Source organism: Panthera leo, chromosome C2 (assembly GCF_018350215.1).
Source record: "Panthera leo isolate Ple1 chromosome C2, P.leo_Ple1_pat1.1, whole genome shotgun sequence".
Taxonomy (NCBI): Eukaryota; Metazoa; Chordata; class Mammalia; order Carnivora; family Felidae; genus Panthera; species Panthera leo.
The window spans coordinates 132,054,363-132,076,187 of record NC_056687.1 but is presented as its reverse complement, the minus strand read 5'-3'; the positions used below and the strand labels follow the sequence as shown (position 1 = coordinate 132,076,187).

The following is a 21,825-nucleotide window of genomic DNA, read 5'->3' as shown; positions in this document are numbered from 1 at the left end:
AATAAAATATGGCCACTTGGGAGTAGTTCAAGATAACAACTGTTGCTCTAGTTGTTTTTCCTGGCACCTGTTTTGAGTCTGTTTTCTCAAAATTATAATTTATTCTTTTTCTCGGAGGAATGTGAAAGAAAGACTTAATCACATGACAGTAAACAAGACCTTATCTCTTTTCTGACACTAGGGTGAACCTGGATTTCCTGGCTCTCCTGGTGCACAAGTAAGAAGCTATCTTTTGGGGTCTGGCATCTGGTATGCAGCATGTGTCATTTGTTTGTACTTATTTTTCTTTACACTCAACGCTCTGCTTTTGATTCTGTTAAGGGAGAAGATGGTGACCCGGGCCACCGAGGAGAGAAGGGGGCGAAGGGAGTCAGAGGGAGGAGGGTAAGAACCAAAGGAATTCCCCAAGATCTGTAGAGGCCCACATGACACCGCTCACAGGAGCAGATTTCTATTGACTTAATGGACTTAGCAGGAAGGCCATTGTCCCCCTAAGTCAGTGCATATTCCACACCTCCCTTGGGCTACCCCACTCTCCCACTTAATACCACTCTCACTTACCTTATAAATGCAAATGCGACTCATCAAACCATAATAACAGAAAATCTAAGTTGGAGTTTCAGTTACACAATATCAATATCTATGTGAAGTCTAGATATCATTCAGAAGGGCATTGTTTTAGCTGCAAACACTGATGTTTCTTCAAGATTCTTCCAAGCCTTAAATTTTTCTTTGTTAATTTAGGACTAGAATCTCAAGAATATGGCTGCCATCTTGGTGGACTTTGAGCCATGTTTTCACTGTGCTTTGTAGAGTCTACCATTAAAAATCCATTCCTTCAGGATGTAAAGACTCAATATTGAAAAGCTGCCATCACTGGTGGCTCTATTCAGAAAGAGTAATCTTGTGGATATCTAAAACCCTGGTAGTGTCTAGCTGATAGACATTAGAGAGCAAGGCTTTTTGGAAAAGGACACGACTAATGTTCAGTGCAGAAGAGAGGAAAAAGAATATTTATTATCTAAGCACTCAATAAGTGGTATTTTCACACATTGGCAAGGACATAAAGAAAAATTTGATCTATGTCTAACTTGGTTTGCTGCTGGCTAATATTGCCCGGCTCAGCTAAACTTATCTCTCTGGTTTCAAATAAAAAAAGATAAAGCATCAATTACACGCAGATAATGCTGTGTCAGTTCAAATACCTGTAAGACAAGCAGTGAGCTAAGCTCAGCTCATACCTTTTTTCAGACTCCAAAGACCAGAAGGTGGTGAAAGAAGTTTTCCTTTCTCTTGTTGCCAGGCCCTCAATGTGTATTTCCTGCATTCTTTTAATTATACGACCTGGAATCTCAACTGGGTATTGAGTCAATTTGGACTCAATTGTGTGTCTGTATGTATGTCTGCATGTTGGCTTGGATTAGGTATGTAGGGGGCAATTTAGATGGCTCCCATAATGAGCCCCCTCCTTTTCTAGTCTTGGTGTCTCACTCCATTGATACAGTTCATAAACTAACTTGTCCATAGCAGACTCATGGGACCTTAGAAATAATGACAGCTTGGTATCTTAAAATGGGTCTGATGGTTTTAATCAAGTTGTATTCAAGAGGAGAAGCTTATTCCTTTGGTTTGGCTATTTTTAGGGTAATGCTGGCTTTCCTGGATTTATTGGAACTCCAGGTGACCAAGGCCCTCCAGGACCAGTGGTAACATTGACTCTTCTTTCTATTTTCAACCCCTGGGTAAAAGTAAATGAGAATTTGCAAAGAGCTATCTTAATGAAGAAATGAACATTTAGGATGCACTAGAGGATGTATATAGGGAATGGGCCAGATTTGCTTTAGAGGACATCAACTGATACAGTATATTTATTCGGTATATATTTTTTACCTGAACATGGGGAAGATATTAGAGTGGCTGGAGATTTATAAACATGTCTAAATACATAATACATAAAACTCACTGGACAGTGAGTTTATCAATGCAAACAAGGTGAGTAACAACATTATGCAAACACTAGAAGGAAATCCTAACAAAATATGACATTTATACAATCTTAACTAAACTAACAATGTTGCTGGTCCACAAATATTTTTAAAATTGCCTGGGAGTTCATCTGGTATGAAAGAAAAGACTTTGGGGCTCTTGTCACTTTGTGCCACACCTTATCCTATGAGGCTAGGCTGTCATTTCGTGAGGGATGGTGTAGTGAGTGAGTCCTGGGTTGAACCTGGTGGTTTCACTGCATTTACCATTCACTGTAGAGCAGCAACAAAGTCATAGAATCAAAAATCTTAGAAGCAGAAGGACTGGACGTGGCCATTTACAGTTGAGAAAACAAAGGCTGAGAAGATTATAGTTATCTGCCCGAGATGACAAGTTACTACCTTGTAGAATCTAAATAGAAGCAAGGGTCCTTCGACTCCCAGAGTAGCTGCAGTAAGGCTTATCTGTTCTGAGGGTTTCCAGGGATGACTTGTGCAGCACAAGAGCAGAGATGGGGTGTCAGTGAGTAGCCTGAGGAGAAGGGATAGGGAATGAGGTCTGCTTTACAATTGTCTATGAATGGTCCTGAGATCTTGAAAGGTCTTTTCCTGAATTGGATCCTATACTGTGGTTTGGTCACAAGATGACCTGATCTTCTAAGGGTCCTTATGTACCATAATCCTGGATATCCTGGATTCTGAGGTCTGGGCCACACCTCCTAGACACTCCAACTTTCTTCCTTAAGGAGTCAGAATTTCAGGGCCAGGAGTAAAGGGCAGAAAGTGGGCTATACTGTGGTAGCTTTCTCAGAATCTCTTGCCAACTCTGGAGAATAATATTTTGTACCTCAGAATCTTGCATTTTAAACTCATATCTGTTCTTTCCAGGGCATCAAGGGCGCCAAAGGTTTGGTAGATGTGATGGTACGTGAACATTTTAATTCTAAGCCTTATCCTTTTTAGCATACAAAGCTTTCCATTTTCACCAAATAGAAATCTATGAAGATTCTTTAGTTTCTCCTCTTGTAAATTATTTTAGTACTTTAAGTTGATCTATAAACTTTACTCAGAGATGTTAGAATCACATCAGTGAAAAGAGTCGGATAATATTTTAAATTGTGGAAGGAATTTGGTTGTTTTTGAGTACTTCAGGTGGAAGGAAAGACTTTGAGGCTACTACCCCTGTGCTATATGCCTTGTTGTAAAGTTTAAAAGTTGCTTATAAAGTATTTATAAGCCAACATATAGTATAGTACAGGTCTTCGTGTCTCGTGACACACCTGAAAACAATCTCAGAAGCTATGATGGCTTTTTATCTCACAAGTACAAAAATACTACTTTGTGGGGGAAGGAAGTGGGAATAAATGAGAATCAAGAAGTAATGGGGTCAAGGGATGAACAGAACAGAGGGGAGAGATCAAAGGAACACAGCAGAATTCTAGGGGAGGTGTGAGGGGCCCGTGTCTTGGCAGTTATTCTAATGAACTGTTCCAAGAATTGCTGACATAGAGATCCAAGAATTGAAGGCATTTCTTTGCCTTTTATGCCAAGATTTCTGGATTGAAACTTCTTCAAAATCAGATTTGATTCCACTGCTTTGTGAGGCAGATAAAAAAAATAAAGAATTCCCCTTATTTACCTATCTCTAATAATACGAACACTGTGTTGTATATAAAATATATTTTAAATGTTTTTAAATATCTGCTGTGTCTAGAAGTATAACTTCTGGATAGTTTCATGTGCTGTAACAATTTTTTGGTTTTCGATTATAGCTTAAAAAGCTTCAGAAAGGCACTGATAACACACATATAACATTTCTAAGTCCTGGGGTTAAGAAGGAATATGCTTCACATTAAATACCTTTTACTTTTCTCTCTTTTTCCATCTTTCTAGCAATCTTGTGAAATCATTGACTTAATACAAGAAAACTGCCGTAAGTTGTTTGGGAAAAGGCTCAAATGGGGGCCAGTGGTGAGAAGTTGGAATGGGTCATGGATCAGGGACTTAAGTCACCTGTGGATTCGTCTCACATGAAAAGCTCTTATCAGTTAATGTATTTGGCTCAGTCTCCCCTGGGGCAAGTAATCTTCATGAATGTGGTCTCAGAAATGAAGTGGTTAAAAGGCATGCCATCTCAACGGTGGAGAAAAATTCTCTTGTAACATGGCCCCTCCTGAAATGCACTGGCAATTGCATACCTACGTGTCTGCATCTTGGTGCTTCTTATAACAAAACAAATTCAGAGAAGCCTTGTTATTTTTACCCCATCCATTTAAACAAGAGGGATCACCAGTGAGCCTTCAATAAGAAATGTGTCTTTTTAAATTTACATTTATGTTTTAAAAATGGAATTGCAAATGATCGGATCTTAATGTTTTGTCACATTCCCAGATTGGAATTTACTTAGTGTCTTCAATGTATGCCAGGATATTTGCATCCTGTAACATGTACTTTTCCCTATTCACTAGCAATAGGGAGAGAATGTTGACTTGGCAGAGTGCTTAATTTAGGTGCTTGGGTTTTCTCCACATACACCCGGCCTTCCTTATTCAAACTCTAAATTCTGTCCATTCCCTTTCAGTTTCTGGTCCAGGAGATTCTGGGGTCCTCTTTCCTAGAAATCATAAAGAATAATACTATAATTTTGACCCCAAAGGGAGAACGTCAGAGCTGACCATGTCAAAAATTAAAACCCCTTTATATTGAAGAGCACCGTGAGGTCAAAAGCACACAGAAAAATGGGGGAAAATATATGCAGTATAAGCAATGGACCCAAGCAAAGGACCTATCTTTTTAACTCTGTCAGGTCAAAGTATATACAGTTGGTCCTACTGAATCATTTTCACCTACAGGCACAGAAAGTTCATATTTGTTAAACCTGATGTAAAAAACTCTTGGATTGAAAATGGGAGAAAAGACACGAATGAATGGAAGATTCGGAGAAGAAAAAAATACAAACAAACAATAAACCTGTAAAAATGTTTGACCTCCCAAGAGGTCAAAGAATACAAGTGAAAATGAGATACTCTTTTTGTTTCTCAAATTGGAAATACTTTTGAGATGAGAAAAAATTCTCTACCTAAATTTGGGAAATGTATAAAAGTACACACTGCGGGTAGGAGTGTCAGTTGGTACAACCTTTCTGAAGAGCAATTGGACACTGCATATCAAAAGCCACAATTATAGACATATTATAGGACCATGATTGGACAGAGATGCACAGATACATGTATAAACGCACTCATCACAAAGGGATGTTGGTGGGAGTATCATGAGACATCTATAGTAGACGAGGTGATACTGCTCTAAACATATGGATGAGAAGAATAGATGTTAATCATATATTAAGTGAAAAAAGATTCAACATAGGACATATACTAAGGTCCGAGTTTTATAAAACTAAATTAACAATTAAATATACATACACATGCATATACATTATAGATTAAAGGTAATTTTAATTTTTGGTTTTCTGATATTTTCCATAAAACATATTACTTGTGCATACACACTTATACATAATACATGGTATATGATATATATATATATATATATAGTATATTATACTTAGTTTTAGATATGTGTGTATATGTGTACGTGTGTGTATATATATATAGTTTCAGAATATCTCAGTGTATTAGGTTTAAGTTCAGTACAGAGCGACCTCAGTGCTCAATAGCAATGACACAAGTGTATTTCTCAGATCAAAGCCAGGAAGTGGCCAGTCCAGGGTTGATACAGAGCTCCACAGTATTCAGGGACTCAGGGTCTTTATAGTTTCTTGCCTTGCCATTAGGGTAAGGGGGCCCTGTTTCCCAAGTGCCCTCAAGGTCCAAGATGTCTATCAAGCTTTAGCTGGTAGGAAAAGGAAGGGAAAAGGGAATAATATCTTTTTGAAATTGTTTCTACCATTTCTCTTATTCTATTACTCAGAACTTAGTAAGATAGCTCCCCCTCTGGGAAATGCCATCTTTGTGCCAGGCAGCCATATGCCCAGAGACTGGGATCTACTGCTATAGAAAAAAGGAAGAATGGATATTGGGGAGCAAATAGGCCAGAGAGAAGTTCACTGCTTGAATTTCTCAGAGGAGATGGTTTTTTCATATTAAAGCACTCAGCTGGAAAACATACCACTGCCTATATAAACTAACAATGTCTTGTGTTTTCTCCAAAACAATTTCCCTTCCAGCTTGCTCAACAGGTACGTAATAGATCTTCTTTTTCACTTGGATCTCAAACTTCACCTGTTCAGAGGCATTACAGAAAATCTTAAATCTGTGTATCCTTTGTGTCAAGGTGTTTCCAAATGCCCCGTGTTCCCTAGCGAAGTGGTCTTTGCCTTGGACATGTCAAATGACGTCTCCCACTCGGATTTTGAGAGAATGAGAAACATTCTATTATCCCTACTGATGAAGATGGATATAAGTGAAAGTAACTGCCCAACAGGTGCCCGAGTGGCTATTGTTTCGTACAGCTCCAAAACAGACTACCTGACTCGCTTCTCAGACTACAAGGGGAAGCCTGCGCTCCTGCAGGCGGTCAGGAGAATCCCCTTGCAAGGGTCAACTGGCAGCAGGAGCCTTGGGGAAGCCATGAGGTTTGTGGCAAGACATGTATTCAAACGTGTGCGCTCTGGCCTTCTTATGAGGAAGGTGGCTGTGTTCTTCCAGGCGGGCTGGGCCCATGATACAGATACCATCAACACTGCCATTTTGGAACTCAGTGCGCTGGATATCACCCCTGCAGTCATCACCTTCACAAGAGAGCACAACCTCCCAGATGCCCTGTTGGTAAGTAGGGGAGTTGCTCGGGGGCAAGCGTTAGTACCTGCTTCTTACTCCTCCACTGAGGACCACATGAGGAGTGAGAGTTTTTCAGAGGAAGGGATTCCCTAGAAATTGATGTGTATGCGCGGGAAAGGGTGGTCCTCAGTATGGACTCTGCTCCTAGTGTTACCACTAGTACCAACGGGCCATCTTTTAGTACTTATTCTGTGCCATGTGCCTCACAATATTAACTTATTTAATATCTCCAAAGCTCTATGAGGTGGGTATTCCTGTATGTCTCCATTTCAGAGATAAGAAAACTGAGGCTTAAAGAGGTTAAGTGTTCCATCAAAGGTCAAATAGCTAATATCTAGTTAGTAGCAGACTGGTATCTGTCTTCAGAGCCTATGCTTATCTACTATGCTAAATTGCATCATGAGGGTCTATAGAATGTGGTTTTCTCCCTCCTTCCCTTCCTCCCTTCCTTCCTTCCTTCCTTCCTTTCTTCCTTCCTCTCTTCCTCCCTCCCTCCCTCTCTCACCCTTCCTTCTTTTCTTTTTTCTTTCTTTCTTTCTTTCTTTCTTTCTTTCTTTCTTTCTTTCTTTCTTTCTTTCTTTCTTTCTTTCTAAAATATATGCCCATATAGCAAAATGGGTAAAGTGCATTAATTTAAAATACACAGCTGAATGGATTTTTATAAATGTTTAAACCTTCGTGACCAAGACGTGGTTCAAGATATTGAACACTCTCAGCATCCAATCAGTTTTCCCAAACCATACACTCCCCAGAGGCACTGCTCTTGCGTCTTCTATCACAGTCAAACAAGGAGTTGGGGTAGTTCCAAACCTTCATGTCATTTGAATCCTATAGCATGTAATCTTTTGTATCTGGCTTTTTCCACTCAACATAATATCTGTTCTCTTTGTTTATCTATGTTGTGTATATAGGTAACTTATATACCTATGTTGTGTATATCTATGTTGTGTATATAGGTAACTTATGTTGTGTATATAGGTAACAACTATGTTGTGTATATAGGTTCTTTGTTACTGCTGTTCTGAACTATTTTGAGTGTGTATATACACCACAATTTATTTACCTATTCTCCAGAGTTGGCTTTTCTAACTGAAGCCCACATAACACATTTCATGGAATATAAGGGATGATCTATCAAAATAAAGAGTGATTCTCTATTAAGAGACACCAGGATGCTTATGAATGTCATACTGAACCATGTGACATTGCCAATATTCAACTGTGTTGGACCAACAAAATTGGAATTATCATATGGTTCAACCTACTAGCTAATTAATTTGGCTGTGCTAGCCCATTTAATTTTCTCTTAAGCAGAAATGGTAGGTGAGGGATATTATTATTGTAGCTGTGAATATGCTCCTAAGAATCACTAGGTAAAATTGTGACAGCTTACAGGCTATTGGACTGCATACCTTGGGATTTGAGAAACAAAGTGAAAATGCAGAAGCTAAGTTCCTTGTTTGCTGTTACATCCCTCTTGCCCACCAGGATGTGTGGACAGGGATGCGTTGGCGAGGCAGGGTGTAAACAAATAACAGGTAAAATCAGAGCACTTTTATCAATAATGAGGTGCATTTGGAAAAGTCTCTTCATCTCTCTGGGTCTCATTTTGCTTAGCTCTAAAATGGAGAGAGGGTCACAAATGAATGTGATCTAGCTCTCTTACAGGTATAATGATCTATTTTCCAAAAAGCATTTCCCTAACATTTGGAGAGCGATCCTTGGGGTACAGTTATGTCCCCCAAATGCCCATCACTGTTCTTCTCTGACAGGGGATCCTGGGAAGACAGTGTTGGGATCTGATGTAGAGATGATTTTGGTTAGGATGTTCTTGCCCTCTTAGTTGCTTTGGGTTCCAGGTAAAAGAATGTAATGGTATGTGAAAAGAATTTGCCAGCTTCAATATACTCGAACCTCAGCTCTGTCGTTTCTGTCTGCTCTCCTTTCTATTTCTTGGACGTATTCTTGCCCCAGGATGCTGGAAACCAATTCTGTTTCTTACGCGTAGCAATGTAGAAATGTTACATGGTGTTAAATGGCACTTGCCAGCTCAAATATAATGGATGACCTCATTTCTGGTGACACTAGTAAGGGGAGAAATTGTAAAAATAAAAATGCCCTTCTCAGGACCTGTCAGAAAATTCTCATTTCTTCATAACTGGGCATATTGTAGCCCTTACCCTCCCCCCCCCCCCACTCTGTGTGTTATGCTTAGGGGGATCCTATTAGGAGAGTAGGAATATCCTATAATTTGTCTTTACAATTATCTGTCAGAGGAATCTCTGACTATCTGTGGGTTTTTTTGTTTGTTTGTTTTTGTTTTTGTTTTGTTTTGTTTTGTTTTGTTTTTTGTCTTTCACCTCTATGTTATTTTATTTCACAGAACAATGCTTACATGCTTCTTCTGGAAAAATGATGGTTGTTCAATTTGAAACAATTATATTAACAGATGCCCTAATTTCTTGTTCCATTTAAACATGCTCAAGGCTGTAGGACATATTGAAAAGACTTTTTAAAGCCATCCACTGGGTCATCTTAGCTCTAAATAAAAGTGTGTAGGGGCACCTGCATGGCTCAGTTGGTTAAGCATCTGACTTCAGCTCAGGTCATGATCTCACAGTCCGTGAGTTTGAGCCCCGCGTCAGGCTCTGTGCTGACAGCTCAGAGCCTGGAGCCTGCTTCGGATTCTGTGTCTCCCTTTCTCTCCGCCCCTCCCCCATTTGTTCTCTCTCTCTCTCAAAAATAAACACAAAAAAATTTAAAAAGTTTTTTAAATCCAACTTCCATTTCTACCACTGTAATGGAAATGATGGGCAAATGGCTACATTCCTAGCCCCCCCTGCATTTAGATGTAGCTATTTGTGTCCTCTACAATGGACTTAAATACAATATCTCAAATGACAAAAGATATTTAATATAAAAGCAGAAAAAAGCTTTAAGAAAAAGACACAAAAATTAAGTTTAAAAAGTTATTCTCTGAAATAGATTCATAAAATAGATAAATTACTAGGTAACCTATCAAGAAAACAAAACAGCTTCCAGTCCAAGATGGCAGTGCAGAAAGATTCTGAACACAACTTCTCTATGAACACACAAATCCACTTATAGAGCAATTCCTCTTGAAGAACTGAGGGCTGACTGAACAGCTTCTGCACATCGAAAGAGACACTACAGAGGGAAAGGCAAGAGAGACGCTGACATGGCAATGAAGGGAACTTCACCTTTGATGTTGAACTGCAGTGGGGAAGGCTATGTGGAGGGAACCCTGAGCAGACTTGTCTGCCCTGAGGCACAGAAAAAAAAGCCACAATCTAAAAGGACACCTAGAATATAAAGAAGCCATGGGGCGCCTGGGTGGCTCAGTTGGTAAAGTGTCTGACTTCGGCTCAGGCCATGATCTCACAGTCCATGAGTTTGAGCCCCATGTCAGGCTCTGTGCTGACAGCTCACAGCCTGGAGCCTGCTTTGGATTCTGTGTCTCCCTCTCTTTCTGCTCGTCACTCCCTTTGCTCACGCTCTCTGTCTCTCACAAAAATAAACAAACATCAAAAGTTTTGTAGCCTTGGACTATTTGTGCCTGATCCCATTTTTTTCTTGGTCTTATTTTTTAAATTTATGTAAATTCAAGTTAGTTAACATATAATGTAGTATTGGTTTCAGGAGTAGAATGTAGTGATCCATCACTTACATATACCACACAGTGCTCATTCCAACAAGTGTCCTCCCTAATGCCCATCACCCATCTAGCCCCTCTCCTCCCCTCCAGTAACCCTCAGTTTGTTTTCTGTGTTTAAGAGTCTCTTATGGTTTCTTCACTTTCTGTTTTCATTTTATTCTATGTTTGTTGTTATTTTATATTTATATAAAATATTTTTATATATTTTATATACATAAATATTTATTTTATAGATTTTATAACAAATATAAGTTCATATATTATATATAAATATTTATATAATATTTATATTTATTGTTATTTTATATTTTATTTTTATTATTTATTTTTATTTTAATGTTGATTTAATTTTGAGAGAGAGACCGCGCAAGCAGGGGAGGGGCAGAGAGAGAGGGAAACAGAATCCCAAGCAGGATCCAGGCTCAACGTGGAGCCTGACACGGGTCTCAATCTCACAAACTGTGAGATCACAACCTGAGCCAAAATCAAGAGCTGGACTCTCAACTGACTGAGCCACCTAGGCGCCCCTATCTTATCTTATTTTTCCTTCCATTCTCTGATGTTCATCTGTTTTGTTTCTTAAATTCCACATATGGGTGAGATCATATGATATTTGTCTTTCTCTGACTGACTTATTTCGCTTAGCATAATACCCTCTAGTTTGATCCACGTTGTTGCAAATGACAAGATTTTATTCTTTTTGATCGCCAAGGAATTGTATATATGTGTATACCACTTCTTCTTTATCCATTTGTCTGTTGATGGACATTTGGGCTCTTTCCATAACACGGATACTGTTGATAGTGCTGCTATAAACACTGGGGTGCATGGGCCCCTTCGAATCAGCATCTGTGTATCCTTTGGATAAATAAACTAGAAGTGTAATTTCTGGGTCATAGGGTAGTTCTGTTTTTAATCTTTTGACCTCCGTATGGTTTTCCACAGTGGCTGCACCAGTGTACATTCCCACCAGCAGTGCAAAAGTGTTCCCCCTTCACTGCATACTTGCCAACATCTGTTATTTCTTGGGTTGTTGATTTTAGCTATTCTGACAGGGGTGAGGTGGTATATCATTGTGGTTTTTATTTGTATCTCCCTGATGATGAGTGATGTTGAGCATCTTTTCATGTCTCTGTTAGCCATATGGATGTCTTCTTTGGAAAAGTGTTACTTCATGACTTCTGCCCATTTCTTTACCAGATTATTTGTTTTGTGGGTGTTGAGTTTGATAAATTCCTTATAGATACTAACGTTTTATCTGATATGTCATTTGCAAATATCTTCCCCCATTCCATCAGTTGCCTTTTAGTTTTGTTGATTATTTCCTTCACTGTGTAGAAGCTTTTTTATCTTGATGAAGTCCCAATAGTTCATTTTTGCTATGTTCTCCTTGCCTCTGGAGACATGTCTGGTAAGAAGTTGCTGCGGCCGATGTCAAAGAGATTGTTGCCTGTTCTCCCCTCTAGGATTTTGATGGTTTCCTGTCTCACATTTAGGTCTTTCATCCATTTTGAGTTTAGTTTGTGTATGGTGTAAGAGAGTGGTCCAGGTCCATTCTTCTGCATGTCACTGTCCAGTTTTCCTAACACCATTTGCTGAAGAGACAGTCTTTTTTCCATTGGATATTCTTTCCTGCTTTGTTGAACATTAGCTGACCATATGTTTGTGGGTCTATTTCTGGGTTCTCTATTCTGTTGCATTGATCTATGCATCTGTTTTTGTGCCAGTACCATACTGTCTTGATGATTACAGCCTTGTAATACAGCTTGAGGTCCAGAAATGTGATGCCTCCAGCTTTGGTTTTCTTTTTCAACATTACTTTGGTTATTTGAGGCCTTTTCTGGTTCCACACACATTTTAGGATTGATTGTTCTAGCTCTGTGCAGAATGGTGATGTTATTGTGATACGGATTGCATTGAATGTGTAGATTTCTTTGGGTAGTATAGACATTTTAACAATGTTTGTTCTTCCAATCCCTGAGCATGGAATATTTTTCATTTCTTTGTGTCTTCTTCAATTTCTGTCACAAAATTTCTATAGCTTTCAGAATACAAATCTTTTACCTTTTTGGTTAGGTTTATTTATAGTTACCTTATAGTTTTTGGTGCAATTATAAATGGGATTGATTCCTCGATTTTGCTTTCTGCTGCTTCATTATTGGTGTATAGAAAGGCAAATGATTTCTGTACATTGACTTTATATTCACCAACTTTCTGAATTCATGTAGGAGTTCTGGCAGTTTTTTGATGGAGTCTTTTGGGTATCCCACACAAAGTATCATGTCATCTGTGAAGAATGAAAGTTTCACTTCTTCCTTGTATGCCTTTTATTTCTTTGCATTGTCTGATTGCTGAGGCTAGGACTTCCAGTGCTATGTTGAACAGTGGTGAGAGTGGACATCCCTGTTGTGTTCCTGACTTTAGGGAGAAAGCTGTCAGTTTTTCCTCCATTGAAGATGATAGTAGTTGTGGGTCGTCTGTATATGGCCTTTATGATCCTGAGGTATGTTCCTTCTGTCTCTATTTTCCTGAGGGTTTTTATCTAGAAAGGATGCTGTATTTTGTCAAATGTTTTTTTCTGCATCTATTGAGAGGATCATGTGGTTCTTATTCTTTTTTAAATTAATGTGGTGTATCACATTGATAGATTTGCAGATATTGAGCCACCCCCTGCATCCCAGGAATAAATCCCACTTGATTGTGGTTAATAACTCTTAAAATATTGTTGCATTAGATTGGCTAGTAATGTGTTGAGAATTTTTGCATCCACGTTAATTGGGATATTGGTCTATAATTCTTATTTTAGTGGGTCTTTGGTTTTGGAATCAAGGTAATGCAGGCCTCATATAATTGTTTGGAAAATTTCCTTCCATTTCTATTTTATGGAACAGCTTCAAAAGATTAGGTATTGGCTCTTCTTTAAATCTTTGCTAGAATTCCCCTGGGAAGCCATGCAGCCCTGGACTCTTGTTGGGAGATTTTTGTTTACTGAATCGATATCTTTACTGGTTAGAGGTCTGTTCAAATTTTCTATTTCTTCTTGTTTCAGTTTTGGTAGTTTATATGTTTCTAGGAATTTATCCATTTCTTCCAGAGTGCCCAATTATTGGCATATAATTGCCCATAATATTCTCTTTTTATTGTTTGTATTTCTGCAATGCTGTTTGTCATCTCTCCTCCTTCATTTGTTATTTATTTGGGTCCTTTCCTCTTTATTTTTGATCAATCTGGCTAGGGGTTTATCAATTTTGTTAATTCTTTCAAGGAACCAGCTGCTAGTTTCATTGATATGTTCTACTCTTTTTTTATTTTTTTGATTTCAGTATTATTGATTTCCCATCTTCTGCTGGTTTGGGGCTTTATTTACTGTTCTTTTTCCAGCTCTTTTAAGTGTAAGTTTAGGTTGTGCATTTGAGACCTTTCTTCCTTTTTAGGAAGGCTTGGATTGCTATATACTTCCCTCTTATGACCACCTTTGTTGCATCCCAAAGATTTGGGATTGTCTTGTTTTCATTTTCATTGGTTTCCATGTACTTTGTAATTTCCTCTTTAATTTCTTGGGTAATCCATCCATTCTTTAGTAGTATGTTCTTCAACCTCCATGTATTTGAGGGCTTTGCAATGTTTTCCTTGTTGTTGATTTCAAGTTCCATAGTGTTGTGATCTGAAAATATGCATGGTATGATCTCGATCTTTAGTGCTTGTTGAGGCTGATTTGTGACTCAGTATGTGATCTATTCCAGAGAATGTTCCACCTGCACTCGAGAAGAATGTGTATTCTGCTGCTTTAGAATGAAATGTTCTGAATGTATTTGTTAAGTCCCATCTGGTCCAGTGTGTCATTCAAAGCCATTGTTTCCTTGTTGATTTGCTGCTTAGATGATCTGTCCATTGTTGTAAATTGGGTGTTAAAGTCCCTTAATATTATGGTATTATTATTATTGATGAGTTTATGTTTGTGATTAACTGATTTATATATTTGGGTGTTTCAAGTTGGGGCATAAATATTTATACTTGTTAGATCTCCTTGGTGGATAGATTCCTCCATTATGATATGAGGCCTTTCTTCATATCTTGTTACAGTCTTTGTTTTAAAATCTAGTTTGTCTGATATGATTATGGCTACTCTGTCTTTCTTTTGACGTCCATGAGCAGCATAGATGATCCTCCATCCCCTCACGTTCAATCTGCAGACATCTTTAGGTCTAAAATGAGTCTCTTGTAGGCAGCATATAGGTGGGTCTTGTTTTCTTATCCATACTGATACCCTATGTCTTTTGATTGGAGTATAGTTCATTTACATTCAGTGTGATTATTGAAAGATATGAATTCATTGCCATTGTGTTGCCTGTAGAGTTGGTATTTCTGGTGATGTTCTCTGGTCCTTTCCAGTCCTTGTTGCTTTTGGTCTTGTTTTGTTTTGTTTTGTTTTGTTTTTTCTCCACTCAATGAGTCCTCCTTAAAATTTCTTGCAGGACTGGTTTAGTGGTCACGAACTCCTTCAGTGTTTGTTTGCCTGGGAAACTCTTTATCTCTCCTATTTTGAATGACAGCCTTGCTGGATAAAGAATTATTGGCTGCATATTTTTCCCATTCAGCATGTTGAATATATCCTGCCACTCCTTTCTGGCCTGTCAAGTTCCTGTGGATAGATCTGCTGCCAACCTGATCTGTATTCCCTTGTAGGTTAAGGACTTCTTTCCTTTGCTGCTTTCAAGCTTTTTTCGTTGTTTATGTGTTTTGTAATCTATGATATGCCTTGGGGATGGTCAGTTTTTGTTGAATTTATGGGAGTTCTCTGTGCTTCTTGGATTTTGATGTCTGTGTCCATCCCCAGATTAGAGAAGTTTCCTGCTATAATTTGCTCACATAAACCTTCTGCCCCCTTTTCTCTCTCTTAATCTTCTGGGACTCCTATGATTCAGATGTTATTCCTTTTCAATGGGTCACTGAGTTCTCTAAGTCTTTTTTTTTCCCCCTTTCTTTCCCTCTTTTTTTCCTGCTTCATTATTCTCCATAATTTTATCTTTTTTTTTTTTTTGATGTTTATGTATTTTTGCGAAAGAGTGAGCACAAGTGGGAGTGGAGCAGAGAGAGACAGGGAGAGAGAATCCTAAACAGGCTCCATACTGACAGCAGACAGCCTGATGTGGGGCTCAAACTCACAAACATTGAGATCATGACCTGAGCTGAAATCCGGATGCTTAACCAACTGAGTCACCCAGGTGCCCCCATAATTTTTCTTCTATATTGCTGATTCACTGCTCTGCTTCATCCTTCCATGCTGTCACAGCATCCATTCAAGACTGCATCTCGGTTATAGCACTTTTAATTTCAGCCTGACTAGAATTTATTTCTTTTATCTCCACAGAAAGGGATTCTCTGATGTCTTCTATGCTTATTTGAACCCAAGCTAGTATTCTTATAATTGTGGTTTTAAATTCCAGTTCAGACATCTTACCTATTTTGTATTGATTAAATCCCTGGCTGTCATTTTTTCCTGTTCTTTTTTGGGGGGTGGATTTCTCCATCTTGTCATTTTGGGAGGATGAAAAAAAATTAATAAAATTAAATGTAAAATTAAAATTAAAAAATTAAAAAAAACACCCACAATCAGATAAAGGAAGCTAGATTCAAGGTGTGTTTTGGTCTACTTTTTGAGAGAAGCTTGATAGAAAAGACAAAAGGAAAAAAAAGCTAAAAAATGAAAAAAAAAAGATTTTTTTAAAATAATAAAATAGAATAAAAAATGTGCTGTTTCCAAGAAAGAAAAAGAAACAAAATAAAGAGAAAAAACAACATAAGCAGAAAAAGAAGCAAGGAAAATGAACAAACAAGCAAACACAATGAAATCCAATTGAAGCTATATCAAGTTTCCCTTAGAACTAGAACTTTGCAGAGTGGAAGGGATTGTGCTGGTCTTCTTGGGGAGGGTCCTGCTGCTCTAATTCTCAGGCTGACTTGCCCTAGTGGAGATATGCCACTAGGTTGTACAGGTTGGCAGGGCTTGTTGTAAATGGGTCTGTTCACCACTTGATGGCACTGCTTAGCTCACTGGGGTTGATCAGTGAGAGCATGCTAGAGGTGAAAATGGCTTCACCCTACTCTCTAATCTCCAGTGCAGGAATTTTGCACCCTCACGGATGCATGATCAGTCACTCCTCCTTTGTCTCAGGCTGTCCTCAACTCTCTGCCTTTACCCTATCTTTGTCCAAGCTGTCTACCTGCCAGGTGGTGCCTCCATCCAGAGTTTTGTCTCACACAGGGCTATGTTTCAAAACTCCACGCTTTAGCGACTCCTGTGGCTTGGACCTGTGCTGGTCCTCAGGGAGGGTCTTGCTGAGTAATGGCCAGGTGCCACCTTGTCCTGGAAAATGCTCGTGTGATCACTCAGTGGCAGAGGCTCAGAGTTTATGGTAAATCACAACACATAGCTGGCACCAGTGTTTGCTGCACTCTGGTGTCTTTGTTCCAATATGAGTAAATGTGGCAGCTCTCTGGGGTCTGCCAGGACTTTTACCCATGGCGTGGCCATATTGTCTCTACCAAATACACTCTAGCCAAAGGAACTGCTTCTCTGTGGGGCATATGGGCCCCTCAGACTAAACTGTCTGCTGCTAGGGAGCATTTCTGCTGCCCCTGCATTTCTGCTGGAGCACCACCAGGCATTGAGCTGCAAACCTTCAGACTCTGTCCTTCACTGTTTATAGAAAATTGGCAGTATTGAAACCCTCTCCTTTTTCCCCATCAGTGGCTTCGGGGAACAGTTTTCTTGTCCAGTCCTCTGTATTTTCACTCTTTCTCTCTCGCTTTCTCTCCAGCTACTTTCAGGGGGAGTGCTTTTCTTGTAGGATCCAATGCACTGCACTCTATACCCCTTTCTCTTTCTTTCTCTGTCCTCTCTCCATGAAAATTGCTCCCTACCTTCCACGGCACCATGGCTTTTCTCTCCCCCAATTCACCTCTCCACATTGCATACCTGCCAAGATCTATTGCTCAAATTATGCAGATTGGTGTGTTAATCCTCAGACCAATTTTCTAGGTGTTCAAAATGGTTTGATGCTGATCTAGCTGTGTTTCAGGGACAAGACAAGCTCAGGTCCCCATACCTTTCTTTTTCCCTAATCCCATTTGTTAAGAGCTGTCCAGTTGCCCGTGTCTCAGAATATTTGCCCTATTTTTAAAGTTAAAAAGCAGAGGATTGCAGGCAAAATGCAATTTCAGTGCCAGGTTTCAAATTTCATGTTTCTTTATGAAAAGTCTAGTACATGTTCCTTTGAAACATTACCTAGGATAATAGCTCACGTTTATTGACTCAAGCACTGTGCTAAGTCACTTATGTCTTTTAATCCTTAAACAACTCAGTGAGATAACTATTATCATAGCCTATTTTTCAGATGATGAGACTGACACACCGAGAAGTTAAATAACTTGCTCAAGGTGTAGAATTCCCAACAGCAATAAGATTTTGAGTTCAAAAGTGAAAAATAGGAAGAGAGTTTAGAAGTTCTAAGTTCTTCCATGTATTAATTCATTTTATCTTTACAACAACACTATGAGATAAATCTATGAACTGGTTCTATTTTTATTTCTATGTGTTGCTTTAAAAAAAAATCCAAATCCAAAGAATGGAATGCTGGCTATCATGGAGACAAAAGAAATCAGCTTTAGAAGATGAAAACATTAAGAGGAGAGCCAAAAAATTTGGGGGGTCACTTTAAATTTTTGTTTAATTTCAGGACTCAGAAAAGTTAGAGGAGGACATTCTTTTATTTTATTTTATTTTATTTTATTTTTAATTTTTTAAAATTTACATCCAAATTAGCATATAGTGAAACAATGATTTCAGGAGTAGATTCCTTAATGCCCCTTACCCATTTAGCCCATCCCTCCTCCCACAACCCCTCCAGCAACCCTCAGTTTGTTCTCCATATTTAGGAGTCTCTTCTGTTTTGTCCCCCTCCCTGTTTTTATATTATTTTTGTTTCCCTTCCCTTATGTTCATCTGTTTTCTCTCATAAAGTCCTCATATGAGTGAAGACATATGATTTTAGTCTTTCTCTGACTGACTCATTTCCCTTAGCATAATACCCTCCAGTTCCATCCACGTAGTTTCAAATGGCAAGATTTCATTCTTTTTGATTGCCGAGTAATACTCCATTGTATATATATACCACATCTTCTTTATCCATTCATCCATCGATGGACATTTGGGCTCTTTCCATACTTCGGCTATTGTTGATAGTGCTGCTATAACCATGGGGGTGCACGTGTCCCTTTGAAACAGCACACCTATATCCCTTGGATAAATGCCTAGTAGTGCAATTGCTGGGTCGTGGGGTAGTTCTAGTTTTAGTTTTTTGAGGAACCTCCATACTGTTTTCCAGAGTGGCTGCACCAGCTTGCATTACCATCAACAATGCAGAAGAGGTCCTCTTTCTCTGTATCCTCACCGACATCTGTTGTTGCTTGAGTTGTTAATGTTAGCCATTCTGACAGGTGTGAGGTGATATCTCATTGTGGTTTTTATTTGTATTTCCCTGATGATGAGTGATGTGGAGCATTTTTTCATGTGTCATTTGGCCATCTGGATGTCTTCCTTGGAGTGCTTTATAGATTTTGGATACTAACCATTTATCTGATATGTCATTTGCAAATATCTTCTCCCATTCTGTCGGTTGCCTTTTAGTTTTGCTGATTGTTTCCTTCACTGTGCAGAAGCTTTTTATCTTGATGAGGTCCCAGTAGTTCATTTTTGCTTTTGTTTCCCTTGCCTGCGGAGACGTGTTGAGTAAGAAGTTGCTGCGGCCAAGATCAAAGAGATTTTTGCCTGCTTTCTCCTCTAGGATTTTGATGGCTTCCTGTCTTCATTTAGGTCTTTCATCCATTTTGAGTTATTTTTGTGTATGGTGTAAGAAAGTGATCCAGGTTCATTCTTCTGCATGTCGCTGTCCAGTTTTCCCAGCACCACTTGCTGAAGAGACTGTCTTTATTCCATTGGATAGTCTTTCCTCCTTTGTCAAAGATTAGTTGCCCATATGTTTTTGGGTCCATTTCTGGGTTTTGTATTCTGTTTCATTGATCTGAGTATCTGTTTTTGTGCCAGAGGAGGACATTCTTTTTTGAAGAAAGTGTTGGGTTGTTCAAAGAGGCTCTTGCAGAGGTCATGGATGACCTGCTGCCGAGGCCATGTGGGTTGTTATTTTCCATTAGATTGTTACTCCCATACAGCCAGGATCAGCAACCAAGGGAAGAAATTAGGCAATTAGGCTTCACACTATGTTTTTGTTCCTTAGGTTATCTAGACATGTTTTCTTGGCACTGGAGCCTCACTTATTCACCTGTAAAATGGGAATAAACTCACAGATTTGTTCTAAGAGTTCTAGGAGATAGTGTCTACAGGCACAAAAACTGACACTTTCTATTTATATACTCAGTGTATAGCTGTTATTATTACCATCGCTTCAAGGACCTTAAGAGTGCCTCTATGCCCAGTAACTATTTATTAAATTAGACAGCTTCCATTAAGTAAGCACCTATGACGTTCCAACCACGTGCTATATGGTTTTCATGCCTTGTCACCTTCACCCCTCACTTCTCAGAATGTGGCCCCGGGACTGGCAGCATGAGCATTACCCAGGTCCATGAGAAATGCCAAATCTCAGACTCTACCCGATCTAATTAATCAGGTTCTGCATTTTTAACAAGATCCGCAGATGGTTTGCATGGGCATTTAAATTTGAGGAGTGTTGGCCTAATCTTCATAACTATCACACAAGTTAATAATGATAATCTACATTTCCCAGATGAGGTAAGGGAAGGTCAATGGTAAAGTGACTTGTTCCTGGGGCGCCTGGGTGGCTCAGTAGGTTAAGTGTCCGACTTTGGCTCAGGTCATGATCTCATGGTTTGTGAGTTCGAGCCCCACGTCAGGCTCTGTGCTGACAGATCAGAGTCTGGAGCCTGCTTCGGATGCTTGTCTCCCTCTGTCTCTGCCCCTCCCCCACTCATGCTCTATCTCTGTCTCTCAAAAATAAACTTTTAAAAAAAGATGGAAAGCAACATGTTCTAAACTGCATAATCCTGGAATTTGCACTCCAATCTGTCAGGTTCCCAAGTCCCACTCTGCCACCTGACACCCCATTCTATCTAATGCCAACCCCTAGGGAGTCCAGAAGAAGGCAGCTGTTTCATAGCAGTCTTGGGGTGGGATGGGACCATGCCGACTGCGAGGAGTTGGGGCTGGACTCAACCTCCTGGAGTCTGTCACAGGTTACATGATGATTCTCTTTTTCTATTTCTGCCTCCTTCCCTAATTTGTCTAGTTTCCCCTTCTTGTTCCCCAAGTCCTTGCCTCAACTGGAAGCCAGATGGTTTCCAGCTCTCCCTCCTTAGGGTCAAGTTAGCTCCCCATCCGTCCAAAGCAAATCCTCCTTCCCAGCCCTTGGTTCCTTCTCTTCTACTCCCATCTGTCCAAGCCAAGAGCCTCCCCCAACTTAGTTCTAGAAACAAACATTGTCCCATGACCCTGGCAGCTTAGTACAGCAGCTGAAACATTGAATCAAACCCTGTGGATCTCTCCAGCTCAGGGCTCATGGATACTTCTTTAACACTGGGGCTAGGGTTTGAAGGTTGTCTGGATCCTTTAACAAAAATATCTGTCTGTGAAACAAAAGAGGACATTAATACAAACCCATGTGCCATGTCTTCTCTCCTCCATACACTCCTGTCTTTTATACACAACTAATCCCAACAGACCACAGCCAGGCATTCAGCAGGCTGGTTGAGAGAATCACCAAACATGTCAATTTAAACCACTGTAAAGCTTCGCCCACCAAGCAGATCACTTGGTGTTTAAGGTATTCTATATTTGAAATTTCCTACTCTGGTGCTGATGGGAGTTTTTAGTAAGGATCATAGAGCCAATTTTCTCCTCTCTTTCTACTGGATTCCCTCCTATACTGTTTCTCTGCTTAAGCTTTCCCAGGAATTGTCTCATTCATCTTATCAATGACAAGGACCATGCTGGCAAGTCCAAATTCAAAGTAATTAATTTTTCATTGATAACAACTACATACAGATGGATCTATACTGAATCATATTTCCCCGTGGACTTGCATTGGATTTTGTGTACTTGTTCCCACAATTTTATTTTAAGAACAGTAAAAATTTTAAGCGTGACCATAAAATTACTCTCCCTAAGAAAAGTTTTTAAAAAGATGTAAGTTTGTAACTATTCCAATTCAGTTGAATTTGGTAATTTTCCAAGAAGCGTACAAGAGATGGAATAGTTATATCTTCTGAGTTGCTCAGAGTTGAAAAGGTAACACAGTGTCCTGAACATGAGGCAAATACAGAAGAC

The 21,825-nt window shown here is 39.3% G+C and overlaps 1 protein-coding gene across 1 annotated transcript in view; it reads left to right on the top strand.

The window, feature by feature from the left end:
• LOC122229346 (collagen alpha-4(VI) chain-like) overlaps window positions 1-21,825 on the top strand; it is a 147,276-nt gene that overhangs the window by 107,967 nt on the left and 17,484 nt on the right. Inside the window, exons 31-37 of the mRNA XM_042954381.1 lie at window positions 182-217; window positions 322-384; window positions 1,644-1,706; window positions 2,874-2,903; window positions 3,879-3,918; window positions 6,175-6,186; window positions 6,282-6,775. Of these exons, the coding sequence (XP_042810315.1) occupies window positions 182-217; window positions 322-384; window positions 1,644-1,706; window positions 2,874-2,903; window positions 3,879-3,918; window positions 6,175-6,186; window positions 6,282-6,775 (738 nt within the window). The remainder of the gene's footprint in view (window positions 1-181; window positions 218-321; window positions 385-1,643; window positions 1,707-2,873; window positions 2,904-3,878; window positions 3,919-6,174; window positions 6,187-6,281; window positions 6,776-21,825) is intronic.